We start from the raw sequence: 17,610 nt of genomic DNA on the forward strand, positions 1-17,610 counted from the left end.
CACTAGCAGAACAAATGACCTCTTGACCTCCTTTTGCTTCAATATTTCCCATCATTTACTTGATCCCTTGCCACACCCAATTTGAGACTAAACTTTTCGGCCTAGAGACCATATCTTTAATTTGTCCTCTTGCAAGATACATCTACGGTCTTATTTTCATAATTATGTATATACACATGCTCATTTTGTTTGCTGCTCATGTTTTAATGTGAAAGAACTCAGGAACTATGACCAGGCTACCAAAGGAGCTTTCCAAGAACTGAGCTTCCTAAAATCTGCACTTTGAATCAAATTTTACATTTCTGAAACACACTACAGTATTAATGCCCCTCCCCACCAACATACCTGCCAAATAACGTATTGTCTCCAGTTTATTTGATTCCATGAGAGTTTTTAAGGAGGCTATTTGTGTATCAATTTTATTACTGATTTCTGCAATAGCACTGTTGGTATTTGAATCCTGAAATACATTACAAGACATGGCATATGTATGGGTCTCATCTCCTGCTCCTTCAACTTAAAAAAACAAAACAAAACAGACGGCAATGCTGTCAGCTATTCTACGTAAAGAGAAAACATCTATTAAAATGAAAAATCTCAAAACCCTTGTTGAATTAAGATGTGTAGCCTATAAGTGAGCTTACAAGATGAGCAGAGCAGTATGTAATGCAACTGAAGAGTGGTTTTCAAAGGGGAATAGCAAAGAAAAAGCTAAAATTGAGTTCAACATGATGTGTGTCAAATGCCCCAACTAATCTGTCTATGGGGAGCATTCAACATGGATGTATATTTTGATTAACTTTTAAAAAAATATTCCCCTCCCCTTCCATGAACTGCCTTATGAATTCAGACCCATGTTCCATTTTGTCTGCGTCCTGCCCCGACAACGGCCAGTAACAGATTCTTCAGAGAAAGGTACAAGAAACTCTACAGCTGACAGTTAAGAAATAATCTGTCCAAAAGGGGAAATTTCTTTCTAACCCCAGTCAGTTTGCAATTGGCTATGTCCAGAAGCTTGAGGGTTTATATTTTATGTTATACTGTCTACCTAGCAGTGACCTTGATTTAGCACATTACACCTCTTCTAACCTTCATTAAGGAGAGAGACCTGTTTCATCACTCAAACAGCATATTTAAGACCTTCCAAGAGCAGTTACTGGCTACAAAACATATACAACATGGCAGGAAGGGAAATAACAGCCAATTATTTTGTCTAGAGAGTTAAATTAATTAATTTCCATATATTTTACCATGGAAACATGGTACAGCAAGTTCTGTATCAGTTTAACTACAATGCTGACCATGTTTAAGCACCTAATTAAAGTGGCCTTATTTTCTCTGAAGTGTCAAGTACCCACAAATTCCATTAGAAATATGATGGAACAAGTGGGAAGTTAGATAGTACTGATGTGCAAGGCAAAAGAGTGAGGAGTCAAAGACCTGAGTGATATGGAGAAGGCTAGTGTTGTCAGCAGTTACAGAGAACTTAGAGAATGGGGAGGATTTGAGAGGAAAGGTCAGGAGCAGTTTTGGCTGTGTGAAGTTTGATGATCAGACACCTGGGAAACAACTATAAAAACAGGCTAAAGATGAAGGATTGGGTGAAGGGAGACAGGTCAGGAGTGGAGAGGCAGACCCGTGAGCCACCGGTGTAGCGATGGGAGGTGCAACCATGTCAGTGACTGAAGCATGAAGAGTGAGAAGGAGGGACGCCACGGACAGAACATCATAGAGAGCAGGTTTGAAAATTCTGACCAGGCGTAAAGGACCTAGGTTCCTGATGTTCTTTGAGAGTACAAGTCTTCATTAAAATAAATATAAACTGTATAGAGTTATTTGTGCTAGAAATGTTAATACAGAATACAGCTAAAATGCAAGAGCACAACCACCAGCATTAAAAAGTCATGCATAATGTTTTAAAGTTTTATGCAAACAGTTATTTCAAAGGAAGCAGATTAGATGCATTAGAACATGTTCCAGTTTGTGATATTCATACTTGTACACGTGTATATGAGTATTTTAATGCGTGCTTAAGAAACACAGGTTTAAGTCATGTGGTATCTTCCATTTCTTGTACACTCAAAATCCTGCTAACTCCAGTCAGAATTTTGGGTCCATGAAGGCAGGACTGGGTCCATAATATAAAATTGTCAATTATTATTACAGAACAGCGCTAACTCACTTTTTTATGAAACTCTGTAGTTGCTTCCATCAGATTCTTTTCCTGATCTGTGAACTACAGATTAAGAAGGGAGAAATTACAATCTCAGTAATGGAATATGGCAAACAATTGATAGAGACATCTTTTAAAAACAGCTTACCATATCTGTCACTCTGCTCCTTTCCAGATTTATGTCCAGCTTATTATCAGCTCTGATTTTACTAGTTTCATTCTTCAAAAGAAACAAAGATAAAATAAACTAATTACACACTTCCCTGAATATTAGACTCTATAGGTACTTGCTGTTTACCTACCATTAGCTGCTGTTTAACTTGATCCAACTCAATTTTCATTTTCTAGGTACAAAGGAAAAAAAAGACCATTTTACAGAAGTCGTAAGTGACTAACCATTTTAGCTGGATAGTCAGACCATTGCCATCACATATTTGTTACACTGACTGAAGTGGATCACTGAAAATTATGGTATTTCAGGAATAAATCTTTTCATGGATGGACCTGTCTGTCCCAGATTAGACATGTTAATAGTAGTCAAACTTCTAATATCAATTACGTCTGGTATCTAGAGCTATTTAAAATTTGGTTAAAACCAAGTGGGTGGATCAATGTCTATGGATAATGCACCTAAGCATCTTGTCATTCTGAATGTTGGCTCATATATCCTAAGAATAGTGGAAACACATCCATGAATATACAAAATACTCTCAGGAAAAGGAAAGTGAAGTAAAAATATCTAAACCCTGGTCTACACTATGAGGTTAGGTCGATTTAAAAATGAATGCATCTACACAACCAACCCCATTCCATCGACCTAAAGGGCTCTTAAAATTGACTTCTGTACTCCTCCCCAGCAAGGGGAGTAGTGCTAAAATCAACCTTGCTGGGTCGAATTTGGGGTAGTGCAGATGCAATTTGATGGTATTGGCCTCTGGGAGCTATCCCAGAGTGCTCCAATGTGACTGCTCTGGACAGCACTTTGAACTCCGATGCACTAGCAAAGTACACAGGAAAAGCCCTGGGAAATTTTGAATTTCATTTCCTGTTTGGTCAATGTGGCAAGCTCAGCCGCACAGATGACCATGCAGTCCCCCCAGAATCGCAAACGAGCTCCAGCATGGACCGAAAGGGAGACACTGGATCTGATTGCTGTACGGGGAAGAAGAATCTGTGCAGACCGAACTCCGATCAAAAAGAAGAAATGCTAATATATATGCCAAAATCGCAGAGGGCATGGTGGAGAGAGGCTACAACAGGGACACGCAGCAGTACCATGTGAAAGTTAAGGAGCTCAGGCAAGCCTCCCAAAAGACAAAGGAGGCAAACGGTTGCTCTGGGGCAGAGCCCCATACATGCCGCTTTTATGATCAGCTGCATGGCATTCTAGGGGGGACCCTACCACTACCCCACAACTGTCTGTGGATACCTGCAAGGGGGGGGGGGGGAGTCTCACGCAACAGGGAGGAGGATTTTGTGGATGAGGAAGAGGAGGAGGAGAATGCGCAGCAGGCAAGCGGTGAATCCGTTCTCCCTGGCAGCAAGGAGCTTTTCATCGCCCTGGAGCCATTACCCTCCCAAGGCGGGATCCCCGATCCTGAAGCCGGAGGAGGAAGCTCTGGTGAGTGCACATTTGTAGCTACAGTACAGGGTTTAAAAGCAATAGTGTTTAATGTTTGATTTGCCCTGAAGAATTGGGATGCATTCACAGCCAGTACAGCTACTGGAAAAGTCTGTTAACGTGTCTGGGGATGGAGCAGGAATTCTCAAGGGACATCTCCATGAAGCTCTCCTGGAGGAACTCTGAAAGCCTTTGCAGAAGGTTTCTGGGGAGGGCTGCCTTACTTCGTCCTCCACGGTAGGACACTTTACCACGCCAAGCCAGTAGCAAATAGTTTGGAATCACTGCAGCACAAAGCATGGCAGCAAATGGTCCTGGGTTTTGGTCGCATTCAAGCAACATTCTGTCTTTATCTTTCTGTGTTAGCCTCAGGAGAGTGATGTCATTCATGGTCACCTGATTGAAATAGGGGAATTTTTGTAAGGGAACAGTAAAAGGACCCCGTTCATGCTGGGTTGTTTGCGCTTGGCTAAAGGGATCATCCCAGAGAATAGCCATGCGGTGGGGTGGGGAGAGGTGTGTGCTGCACATCCACCCGAAAACTGCAGCCCCTCCTTTTAAATGTGAAACCCAACTGCATTGCTTGCTATGGGAAAGGATGGCGCTGCAGTTTGAAACCATTCCCATGTTATGAAGGCGTAAGAAGCCAACCCCGCATACCAAAAGGCTTACCATGGCTGCCTGGAAACCGAATTCTGTTGCCCAGCCGTGTGTGATGTGTAACCACACCAGCAGGCACTCAATATAAAAGGCAAAATGCGACCTCGTACCTAAAGCACATGTGCCGTCTGCTGTGAATTACTTGATCCACTGTGAAAGAGTCTCCCTTTTGTTCTCAGAAATGTATCATCTTAAATTTTACTCTCCCTTTTTATCTCCCCCCAGGTGCAAATGTTCCTATGCTCCCGCTATCATCTCCATCCCTGAGGTTATCGCAGATCAGAAGGCGAAAAAAATGCACTCACAATGACATGTTTTCCGAGCTTGTGCAGTCCTCCCGCACTGATACGGCACAGCTTAATGCATGGAGACATTCAGTGGCAGAGGCCAGGAAAGCATTAAGTGAGCGCGAAGAGCAGAGGCAGGAGGCAATGCTGAGGCTAATGGGGGAGCAAACGAATTTGATGAAGCGTCTGTTGGAGCTGCAGGAAAGCCAACAGGAGCACAGACCCCCGCTGCATCCATTGTATAACTGCCTGCCCTCCTCCCCAAGTTCCATATCCTCCTCACCCAGACGCCCAAGAACGCAGGGAGGGAGGCTCCGGGCACCCAGCCACTCCACTCCAGAGGATGGCCCAAGCAACAGAAGGCTGTCATTCAAACAGTGTTGATTTGTAGCATGGCTACAATAAGCAATGTGGCCTTATCCTTCCCTCCTTCCTCACCCCACCCCACCCGGGCTACCTTGTCAGTTATCTCACTTTTTTTTTTTTATTAATAAAGAAAGAATACATGGTTTCAAAACAACAGTTACTTTATTTCCTTTGCCAGCTGTGATTGAAGGGGGGGAGGGTGGTTGGCTTACTGGGAATTAAAATCAACAAAGGGGGCGGGTTCGCATCAAGGAGAAACACACACAACTGTCACACCGTAGCCTGGCCAGCCATGAAACTGGTTTTCAAAGCCTCTCTGGTGTGCAGCGCGCCCTGCTGTGCTCTTCTCAAAATGCTCAAATTCTTCTCTGCTCAAAATCAGCCACCTGGCAATTTGCCTCAACCTCCCATCCCGCCATAAACATCTCCCCCTTACTCTCTGATATTATGGAGCACACAGCAAGCAGCAATAACAATGGGAATGTTGGTTGTGCTGAGATCTAACCTAGTCAGCAAACAGCACCAGTGAGCTTTTAAACGTCCAAAGGCACATTCTACCACCATTCTGCACTTGCTCAGCCTATAGTTGAACTGCTCCTTACTACTGTCCCGGCTGCCTGTGTATGGCTTCATGAGCCATGGGAGCAAGGGGTAGGCTGGGTCCCCAAGGATAACTATTGGCATTTCAACATCCCCAACGGTAATTTTCTGGTCTGGGAAGTAAGTCCCTTCTTGCAACTGCTCAAACAGCCTGGAGTTCCTAAAGATGCGAGCGTCCATGCACCTTTCCCGGCCATCCCACGTTGATGCCAGTGAAACGTCCCTTGTGATCCACCAGTGCTTGCAGCACCTTGAGAAGTACCCCTTGCTGTTTACGTACTGGTTGGCAAGGTGGTCCGGTGCCAAAATAGGGATATGTGTTCCGTCTATTGCCATACCACAGTTAGGGAACCCCATTGCAGCAAAGCCATCCAGTATGACCTGCACGTTTCCCAGAGTCACTACCCTTGATAGCAGAACATCAGTGATTGCATTGGCTACTTGGATCACAGCAGTCCCCACAGTAGACTTGCCCAGTCCAAATTGATTCCCGACTGACTGGTAGCAATCTGGCATTGCAGGCTTCCACAGGGCTATGGTCACTCGCTTCTCAACTGTCAGGGCAGCTCTCATCTTGGTATTCCGGCGCTTTAGGGTAGGGGAAAGCAACTCAAAGTTCAAGGAAAGTGGCCATACGCATGCGAAAGTTTCGCAGCCACTGTGAATCATCCTACTTGCTACACTATGCGGTCCCACCAGTCTGTGCTTGTTTGCTGGGCCCAGAATTGGCATTCCACTGTATCAACCAGCCCCACTGCCACCATGATGTCCCAACTGCCACAGCCCATGCTTTCAGGAACATCTGTGTCCATGTCCTCCTCACAATCGTCCTCATGCTGGCGTCTCTTAGCCCGGTTCTGCACATATTCCAGAATAATGCGCGAGGTGTTTACAATGCTCATAACAGCAGTGGTGAGCTGAGCGGGCTCCATGCTTGCCGTGGTATGGCATCTGCACGGGTATCCCAGGAAAAAAGGCGTGAAACGATTGTCTGCCGTTGCTTTCACAGAGGGAGGGGCGACTGACGACATGTACCCAAAACCACCCGTGATAATGTTTTTGCCACATCAGGCATTGGGAGCTTAACCCAGAATTCCAATGGGCAGCGGAGACTGCGAGAACTGTGAGACAGCTACCCACAGTGCACCGCTCTGTAAGTCGATGCTAGCCACGGTATTGAGGACAGACTCCGCCGACTTAATACGCTTAGTGGGGACATACACAATCGACTGTCTAAAACTGATTTCTAAAAAGCGACTTCTATAAAATCGACCTAATTTCATGGTGTAGACATACCCTACGTCATAAAGTTTTGTTGAATTCTGTGTCTCAAAGAACTATACACTTTTCCAGCATTAAATAATGGTAATAGGCCTTAAAAGTACATTAGACCATTCAAGGATTTAAATATGGGTTTGTTTTATTCTGGGGAAATTGTATGAATCTGTATCCCAAATTTATGTTTATATGAACACCAAACATGCCACTTACAAGGCAGAAAGAGTCACAGACAGATTGTTAATTTTTAAAGAACAAGAAAACTAAGCTGTCAGCACTGGTGAAAGTATCAGTGATTGCTTGTATCTAAACAGTTGGTTCCAAAAAGAATACTTCAACATATTTTGCAATTTATCTGTTCAGTTAGAAAGATTCAGTAGTACCTCATTCTCTGCTCTCAGGTTTGCAAATTCACTTTTCTCTAGGATGACCATATCTTTCCGAATAGAGTCTAAATGCGCCATTATCTGCTGCAGAGTTATTTCCTAGGAAATAATATAGTAATCACTCAGAACTGCTAAGAAATGCTAAGACCTTTTCAAGCATTGCATTGCAACAGGAAGAAAGAGACTTGCTTAGGTCACAGAAAGCAAAGTCTTGTTGTGCATGAAATCATTAACTGGTGACTGTCAGGCATAAAAAAAAACGTCACATAGTAACAGACAATGAAAAGCTGGAGTTTGTTCGAGGGATTCAGAACCTTTACTTTTGCTGTTTTATAAAACAATTCTAAAACTAAGGTAGAAAAGCCACAGGTATTTGGCCCACAAAGTTGGTCAATAAAATAGATCAGAATTCCCTGGTTGAACCTTCAGTCACCACTTACTTTTGATGCCCATATGAAATAAGCTAACGGTCTCAGTCCAGTTCCTAGTGGACATAATCATATTTAGCACTAATGAGTCCTCCTTGCTATAAGGGTTGGCGGAGAGGCCAAGGACTGAATGGTTATGGATACCAAACTACGCTCTCACCCCAATGTGATGAGGCACATTGGCAAGGCGTTGTAGGAAATCTCACTGACTTACCTATTGTGTGGACAGAGTTCAGTTTCCAGCACTGTCAAGCTGCCACTTGCACAAGCACTAAATTCACTTCAACTTAGAATTTTAAAAAATAATACGAACCCTTGGATTTGAAATGAACAAAAAACCTACCTGACTTCAGGATCTTGTAGTATTTACAGGTCCTAGACAGTTTCATTGTACTGTTCCTTTAAATATTAGTGACATGGAATTACGTGGGAGCCTGCTTTTGAGGCTATTGGGCTTAGTGAGAAGGAAAATGCCTAGCCCCAATTCAGGATTCAAGAGAGTTAGTACTCCTCAGTTCCAATTCAAAATTACAGTAGAACCTCAGAGTTACGAACACCAGAGTTACAAACTGACCAGTCAACCACACACCTCATTTGGAACTGGAAGTACGCAATTAGGCATCAGCAGAGACCCCACCAAAAAAACCCCAAAAAACGCAAATACAGTACTGTGTTAAATGTAAACTACTAAAAAAATTAAGGGAAAGCAAAATTTTTCTTCTGCATAGTAAATTTCAAAGCTGTATTAAGTCAATGTTCAGTTGTAAACATGTGAAAGAATAGCCGTAATGTTTTGTTCAGAGTGCCGAACATTTCAGAGGTATGAACAACCTCCATCGGGTCTGATCCCTACTTTGTTGAACACACACTGTATTAATTTCCTACAATTCCTTACAGTACGTTGGCTGCGCTTATGTTTGGATCTATTATCTCCACACACCGAATTAAAAAATTAAAAAATTTCTGAGTCTGAATATAACATTCACTAAGCTACCCCACGTTATTAAAAGGAAGCTACCTTTGGGATATAGGCAATGTACATTTATACTTCTTTAGACACAGCAGGGTCTCAAAGCCAGTAGGGTTTCCATATTAAAGGAAAAGATAAAAAAAAAAAAAGAACAGGAAAAAAACAAGTTCTTGGGTTCTCCTCTACTCCCATAATTCAGTTATTCATGGTAAAAGTTCTCAAAAATTAAAAAAATAACTAAGGGAAAAAAATCGGTTAGCTATAAAACTCCATGGCTTAATAATGGAGAAGTAATTTGTGCTATTTGTGCTTAATTGCATATTCTCACTGAACATAAGTGGTATATAATTCTCAGTCTAGTGTCTTCTTGATTAATTATTTAAACTATTATTTTGTATCGGAGTCTAGTTACACTGGTCCAATTGTCTACTTCGCAAAGAGTAAAATTCTTAGATCCTTTTAATTTCACACATTTGTGATGATGAAATTAATTATCCTCCCCCGTACACCCAGACATACCAAATTATTTTACTGGCTTACTACAATCACATAATTTTACAAGAACTAGCTTGAACCTACAAGTTAAATAAGACAATCAATAGGATTCTTTGCATGAAGCATCAGTGTATGTTTGAACTGTATAACAGGACCAGTTCCATGAGCCAAATATGCAGAAAGAGTCAAGATCATCATGAACCAGTTTTGGTGGTTTTTAATTTATCAACAAAAAACCAACCAAGGCCAATACTGTATACCTATGCTATTGTTAAATAAAAGACACAGGCTACTTTCCTCTACCTAAAGCATCCATATCATGATTAACAATCAGAATAATGTTCCTTGAAATTCACTTCCTGTCCTAAACTGTTGTGCAGTGTTGCTGTGCGTTGTTAAACAGTTGCTATCTCACCCCACAGGCTGCCTTTCAGTAGCAGATGAAGCAATCCCTGCATAGCATTTGTAGATCATTCTTACTTTTGGAAAGAACTTTTGGTTTCTATGGGATGAAAGGTGCTATAGTAAATGCAAGATATCACTTATTCCTCTCTAATTTAAACTCAGCTAGGATTTTAGGACAATTTGCCTCAGTAAAGTATCCACTATACTAGTTCTCTTATATTTTAAAAGACAAAAATATAAACTACTATATGTTATAAAGCACCATTTGTGTATATGATGCTTCATGGACATATAAAATGACAAGGAAACAATAAATCACTGATTTACCACCTGCTGAGCTTGGGTCACCATATCCTTGTAGACTGTGTCTAGGCTGAGATTTGACAAAGTTGTTAATGCTGATACAATGGTCTCTGCTTGTTCTTTACCAAAACCTGGAAGACAGTTGAAGGATGACAGGTTAAGATGAAATCAAAAATTGTATGGAAAGGCAAGCAAAAGTTACACAAGCATAAAGTTCAGTATGCAAGTGCAAAGGTAAGTTACAAGTCACACTGCCAGTGACATGGATTCAACCACCAAGCTACCAAAACTTTTAAGATCACCAACTTTTCAAAATTCTGAACTTTTTCAGCTTTGAATCTGAAGTGCATCCATTATATTTTGAATTACAAAAACCAATGACCTTCTGCAGGTGCCGCATGCAACAGGAGCATAATCTGCAACCTGTTCAACTGCCACGGGCTATTTAGTTTTTCCTAATGTACAGTATTTTCTCACTGTCAAGGTTCCTTCCCCACTCTGAACTCTAGGGTACAGATGTGGGACCTACATGAAAGACCCCCTAAGCTTATTCTTACCACTTTAGGTTAAAAACTTCCCCAAGGTACAAACTTTGCCTTGTCCGTGAACCATAGGCTACCACCACCACGCGTTTTAAACAAAGAACAGGGAAAGAGCCCACTTGGAGACGTCCTCCCCCAAAATATCCCCTCCAAGCCCTACACTCCCTTTCCTGAGGAAGGCTTGATAAGAATCCTCACCAATTTGTACAGGTGAACACAGACCAAACCCTTGGATCTTAAGAACAATGAAAAATCAATCAGGTTCTTAAAAGAAGAATTTTAATTAAAGAAAAGGTAAAAGAATCACCTCTGTAAAATCAGGATGGTAAATACCTTACAGGGTAATCGGATTCAAAACATAGAGAATCCCTCTAGGCAAAACCTTAAGTTACAAAAAGACATAAAAATAGGAATATACATTCCATCCAGCACAGCTTATTTTACCAGCCATTAAACAAAAGGAAATGAATGCATTTCTAGCTAGATTACTTACGAACTTAACAGCAGTTGTAAGGCTGCATTCCTGATCTGTTCCCAGCAAAAGCATCACACAGACAGACAAACCCTTTGTTCCCCCCCTCCAGATTTGAAAGTATCTTGTCCCCTCATTGGTCATTTTGGGTCAGGTGCCAGCAAGGTTATCTTAGCTTCTTAACCCTTTACAGGTGAAAGGGTTTTGCCTCTGGCCAGGAGGGATTGTATAGCACTGTATACAGAAAAGTGGTTACCCTTCCCTTTATAATTTATGACACTCACAAATACTATTTAATAAACCAGGTTTATCCTTTGCTACAGAGTGTGCATCCTAGGGAAAAAAAAGAATGAAATTAATAAGGGAATCCTACATAGACTGAAATTGCTCCACATCTTTTGAGGCAAATTCAGACTGGGCATAATAAGCATGTGAAACATTGTTGACTTCAAGAGCACTGCACCTGTTTACACCAGGCCAAAATTTGGCCGTTAGGACTTTTACTTACCAGTGCTAACACTTTATGTGTAGTTTGGTATGATTCTAAAGCTTTAGCTTCCCTGGAGTCTCAATTATTTTTTAAAAAAACTAGCTCATTTTTCTAATTACCAGCCCAATCCACACCCAAGCTGCATGGAAGTTCGGAGAATGTCATAATATCTATTTGTACTGTAAATATTTTACACTGGAAGGAGGTTGGACTCAATAGGTCTCTTCCCTCCTCTAATGCCTATAACCTCTATGTTTAGAGCTTGATCACTGTAATATCTGAGTTTTTTTATCTAAGGCAAGACCATATCAAAGATGGGACAAACGAACTTGAGAAAGAAAATGTAAAGTTAAGTGTTCAGGTAAATCTTAGACTGCACCCAAGCAATGCAGCACAGGTGATATGCAAGATGAATCACTTTTGAGCCCAGTGGAGGGCTATATGAGATATGATACTAATGTATAAAAAGGCAAGTGAAGGATAGAATGCTACAATATATTTAGTCTCCCACCTCTGTCATTTTAAATCAAACCTTTTAAAGAAACATTGTTTTTACATAACCTAAATTTGGGGCCTAACCTGACGTATGCAAAATTTAACAAAACGTAAAATCAAAGTGTTTCTATGACATTTTCTTTTTAAAAAATCCCAATACAACCTGGATTTAAGCATTCCTCTGAAGTGTTTGAATCCCCAACACTGCACTATCATATTAGCGTATGAGAACTGGATATGTTTTTTTTTTTTTATACAGTGTTTCTACATTGTCCAAGCTGAGTGAAATGAAAAAAATGTACACAAAAAGCAAGTGGGGGAAAAGTCAATTAGATTTTTTTAAAATTTCAATTTCAATAAATTAAGGGCTTATTAGGAACTGGAAGAAGGAATGTATATTTTAAAAGGTGATTTTAATATGACCATCACAGTTATTCTTTATATTTTAGTGATACTTTACACTTACAGAGTGCATTAAGTTTCTCTGACGAAAGGCACTACATATAAGCTTCCACAAACCTACAAGGTAAGTAAATGTTACCTTACTCAGTTTATTTTTATGGCTGTATAGACAACAATCTACATGCAACGCTTCCATTTACACTGTAGCAGCTAGTAACAGACATGCATGACAAACAGGAACCCCTTAATACTTTTGGGAAAGTAGCAGTTTGATTTCACTTGAGTTACTTAATAGGTATTGCTCACCATGCACTTCCAGCTCTCGTACCAATGCATGGGTATCAAAGGTTAGCTTTCTCTGTTCCAGTGGGGTTATTTCAACTCTTCTCATGTCATACGACTTCACAGGGGCTGTGGCAGCAAAACCTGAAAATGGCAAGAAGCCATTAAGAAGTTGTTTACTCATTCGCTTCCTTGTTAATTTTATCATGGAATGCAATAACATTAAAGAGTTTTTGCTGCATAATCTTTCATAGTGGAAAGGAGGACCCCAGTGCACGAATGTGTGTGCAACAAAGAGTGTTGGTCCTCCTTCAATGGCTTGATTATAAAACAGAGGGAAGTAGTCAGTCTAGCCAGCATTTTCTCCTTCCCCTAAATGTTCTAAATCTCATAATTGTCCTCATTGTCTTTACAAAGGTTTGCTCCACCACTAGGACCCCAAACAACAATCCCAAATTCAGGTATCCAAGCCTCCGGGTATACCAAAGATCAAAATACTGTGATTGAATAACTTGATGATTATCCGATGAAGTGAGCTGTAGCTCACGAAAGCTCATGCTCAAATAAATTGGTTAGTCTCTAAGGTGCCACAAGTACTCCTTTTCTTTTTGATGATTATCGGTAATGTATTAACTATTAAAGGAAGGCATTTAAATTATGTTTCTACTTTTAAAAGTGTAACTGTTCTAATGTAGCCAACAAGAAATGGGTTGCACAATTAGCATCATTCAGCTGGCCCTGTCAGAAAACTACACACCCACCAGCTGCATTCTTCACACCAACTTCTTCCCCAGCACCCTATCAGCAAAGGGACTGCATCTGCTAGTGACACACAAAACGGTAGTGCTATGTAAATAAATCACCAATAATTATGCAGTGCCAGTGCTTGGGAAGAATTTACTGGTTTACCAACTAACCAGTTAGGCAACAGACTTTGACACATGATTTTAACACCTAACATATCACAGATTTGTTGAGTTAGAGATAATTGATTTTACTGCATGAAAGATGACATCCCAGAGGATATAAAGAACTGCGATTTGAAGTTTTAACAGTTCTTGTGATTTACCCATGCCTGCATCTCTAATTTCCTAGAAGCTTTCACTCCTCTGTGCATCTCCTTCTCCAACCTGTTTCAAATAGTCTCCTAATTGCTATCCAGCAAAACCTGTCTTTCACATCTAAATCCCTGCTGAAAACCCATTTCTTGTACAAATCCTTCCTTCCTACCACTAACTCTCTCCCTTCACTAAACTGTTGTCCTAGTCTTGTCATGGCTTTGATTAGGAAAAGAAATAGAGGTCAGATCAGCATTTGTTAACACATAGGCCAACCTCCTCCAGCTAAATCAAAGTCAATGTTAATCTGCATCTACACTAGGGAACTAGTTGTGGTTAATTAATCCTGACCTCACTTCCTAATCTATACAAAGCCTATATTAAATTTAAGATGATTGGGATAGAGAAAAGGTACAATTCTATTTAAGAAATGCATGTAAATTGCTTATGTGGCAATATACAATATTTAAGTTTAATAATTCCCAGCTCTCCAATGCTATAAAGTATTCACTTCTAACTAGTGCTGTCAAGCAATTAAAAAAATTAATCACGACTAATCGCGCTGTTAAACAATAATAGAATACCATTTATTTAAATATTTTGGACGTCTCCTACATTTTCAAATATATTGATTTCAATTACAACACAGAATATAAAGTGTACAGTGCTCACTTTATTTTTTATTACAAACATTTGCACTGTAAAAAAACCTTCAATTCACCTCATTGAAGTACTGTAGTGCAAGCTCTTTATCACAAAAGTTGACTTATAAATGTAGAACTACGTAAAAAAGAATAACTGTACTTAACAATAAAACAATGTAAAACTTTAGAGCCTACAAGTCCACTCAGGCCTACTTCTTGTTCTGCCCATCACTCAGACAAGCATTCAGTGTTCGGGGCGGACAGAGGAGGGGGGAAGTAAGCGATGACTTGTGCAGGAAGAGGGCCTGGAGGACAGGGGGCGACAATGGGGAGGAGCAAGCAGTAACTTGTGCAGGAGAAGGGTGAGGAAGGTGTCTTACTGCTGCTTCTGAATGGGTGGTTTCTGGTACTGGGCTCGCCAGGCTTGCCTCCTTTTACTGAGCTAGGTGGGTTCCCTTCAGCTGAGTGAGCCCTTGTTCGCAAGGGAGGGTGGATTTTACCTCAGGGACTCACCATACTGCCAGGGAGGAGAGGCTGGTGCAGGGAGGCTGAGCCCACCAGGCCCATGTTCTCTATGGGGTACCCCAGAGAGAGCGGCCAGCTAGGGGCAATGGGGCACGATGCAGGGGGGTTGGTCCTCTGGGACCAAGGGGCCAACCAGGAACAACAGGGCCTGGGCTGGCTAGGGAGCCAATATATCCTATTTTGGCCAGGGCAGTCTCCTTTTTCAGCTCTGTCCCTGCCGTCCCTACTTCTTCACCAAAACTGGGCATTTGTCCCAGCTGCAAGGCAGAGCATAGTGGCAGCTGCTGCCCAGGGAGCAGCTCTGAAGGCAGCACTGCCCGCCAGCAGGAAAGTGGAGAAATTTGCTGCTGGCGGACAGTGCTGGCTTCAGAGCTGACCCCTGGGCAGCCCAGAGTTGGGGGAAATCAGCCTCAGCCGGGGAGGCAGGGAGCTGGGGGCAAGGGAGATCAGCCTCAGCAGGGGTAAGCACAGAGCTCAGGTCAGGGGGCGGGGGAGAGGGAGGATCAGCCCCAGTTTTGGGCAACACAGGTCTGGGGGTGGGGGTCAGCCCCAGGCTGCATGGGGCTGGGAGGGGGAGACCCCACTGTGGGCAGTGAGGCACTCGGGGGTGGGGGTTAATTATCCTCATAGTTGAAAAGTTTTTTTTCCTAACATCTAACCTGAATCTCTGTTGCTGCAGATCAAGCCCATTACTTCTTGTCCTGCCTGTATGGGTATACAAAATAATTGATCATCATCCTCTTTATAACAGTCTCTAACATATTTGAAATCTGTTATCTGGTATTCCATCTGTCTTCCTTTGTCAAGACTAAACATGCTCATTTTAACCTTTCCTCAAAGGTCTGGTTTCTAAATCTTATCATTTTTGTAGCTTTCTTCTGGACTCTCTATTTTGTCCACATCTTTCTTAAAGTGTAGCATCCAAAACTGGACAGAGTACTCCAGCTGGGACCTTACCAGTGCCAAATAGCAAGAGTCTTACAAACAACATTCCAGTTAATATGGCCCAGAATACTGACCTTTTTTGCAGCTGCATCACATTGCTGGTACACATTCAGTTTGTGATTTTTCACTACAACTCACAGATCCTTTTTAGCGGTACTACCAATTAGACAGTTATAATCCATTTTGTAGCTGATTTGTCCTTCTTAAGTGTAGTACTTTGCACTTATCTTTATGGAATTTCATCTTGTGGAATTCAGACTAATTTCCCAGTTTGTCAAAATAATTCTGAATTCTAACCCTGTCCTCCAACGTGCTTGCACATCACCCCACATGCTACTTATCAATTCTCATACACTACTGAGCTCGACTCCCACCTCTGCTCTGCCAGTAAGCCCAGTCTTCTCAGTCAACCACTTATATTTTCAAATGAGCACTTTCCTGCTTTCGCTCTCACTGCTCCTCATGCCTACAAGGAAATTCCCATAAAAATCTACAAATCCACCTCACTGTCCTCCTTCAAATCCCTTCTTTGCTGTGATGCCACCAAAAAACCAACACAAAACACCTAGACTGCAGTTCCACACAGAGTGAGCAGGGACTGCTGCCAATCATGCTGACCAGTATTATTTCAGAGTATGTCTTCACTACCCACCTTAAAGCGCTGCCACGGCAATGCTTTCACATGGCTGCAAAAAAACCACCCCTAGGAGAGGAATAGCTACCCCGGTGCACGGTCTACACGGCCATTTTATAGCGCTGAAACCCACATTGCTGGGGTGTGTGTGTGTGTTTTCACACCCCTGAGCGAGAATGTTTCAGCGCTGTAAAGTGGCCGTGTAGACAAGGCCTCCCCCTCCATACTCGCCCATTGTCTCTTGCCTTAGGCTTGGACTGCAAGCTCTCTGGGGCGGGGGCTGCGATTTTGTTCTTTTGTACAGCGCCTAGCACCCTGCTGGGGCCCTGGTCCGTGATGGGGGAGCCCCTCGGCACGGAGATACACAATGAGGCCAGGCCCCCGCACTTGCTGACAGGGTGACCCGCACTCATGCCTGTGGCACCGGGGGGGGGGGGGGGGGGAAGGGCGCTACGAGCTCTCCCAGCTGGGTACTGACCGGGGGGGGGGGCTCACACCGGCCAGAGTGGGGCGGGGGAGGCTCACACCGGCCAGTGCCCACCGGGGAAACTCATCCCCCCCCGGGGGCGCCTCTCACCTCTCCTTGGGGCCGGCAGCGCGGCGCCCCAGCCGCCCCCCGAGGCCAGGAGCCTCCGGCCCAGCCCGCCGCCCCTCATCCGCCTCCTCCGCCGCGCGGGGCCCGCGAGCCGCAGAGCCACGGACAGCGTCCCGCCCCCCCCGCCGGCGGCTGCGGCTGCGGCTCCGGCTCCGGCTGCGGCTCTCCCGGCGGGCGCCCCGGGGCGCTCTGGGAATTGTAGTCTGGCGGGGCCGCCCGGCACCTCGGAGACGCAGCGTGCGGCCTGGGCGCTGCGCCCTAGTGCGGTCCCACGCGCACACACTTCCACTCGTACTCCCCCCCTTGCGTGCACACACCCGCACGCCTCCACCGGTATGCACACCCCCTTGCGTGCACACCCCCGCACGTCTCCACACTCATTCCCTCGCACGCACACGTCCCCGCACGCCTCCACCGGTATGCACACCCCCTTGCGTGCACACCCCCGCACGTCTTCACAGTCATTCTCTCGCACGCACACGTCCCCACACGCCTCCACCGGTATGCACACCCCCTTGCGTGCACACACCCGCACGTCTTCACACTCATTCACT

General features: G+C 43.4%; 1 protein-coding gene across 4 annotated transcripts in view; it reads right to left on the reverse strand.

Annotated features, from left to right (window-relative positions):
• Positions 1–17,184, reverse strand: part of CCDC90B (coiled-coil domain containing 90B) — a 28,151-nt gene extending 10,967 nt beyond the window's left edge. For 2 of the 4 annotated variants that reach the window (XR_007355388.2, XM_048841233.2), the window contains exons 1-8: positions 17,039–17,184; positions 12,680–12,799; positions 9,997–10,103; positions 7,369–7,470; positions 2,476–2,517; positions 2,322–2,393; positions 2,183–2,236; positions 346–460 (exon numbers count right to left, since the gene is read on the reverse strand). Coding sequence is in view for 3 of the 4 variants with exons in the window: in XM_048841233.2 (XP_048697190.1) it covers positions 346–460; positions 2,183–2,236; positions 2,322–2,393; positions 2,476–2,517; positions 7,369–7,470; positions 9,997–10,103; positions 12,680–12,799; positions 17,039–17,117 (691 nt within the window). In the remaining variant the exon portion in view is untranslated. Of the gene's footprint in view, positions 1–345; positions 461–2,182; positions 2,237–2,321; positions 2,394–2,475; positions 2,518–7,368; positions 7,471–9,996; positions 10,104–12,679; positions 12,800–15,901; positions 16,024–17,038 lie in introns of those variants that run through there. The other 2 variants (XM_048841245.2, XM_048841263.2) reach the window with 2 other exon arrangements.
• Between the last annotated feature and the right edge of the window lie 426 nt (positions 17,185–17,610).

The sequence above is a fragment of the Caretta caretta genome, chromosome 1, assembly GCF_965140235.1.
Source record: "Caretta caretta isolate rCarCar2 chromosome 1, rCarCar1.hap1, whole genome shotgun sequence".
NCBI lineage: Eukaryota > Metazoa > Chordata > Testudines > Cheloniidae > Caretta > Caretta caretta.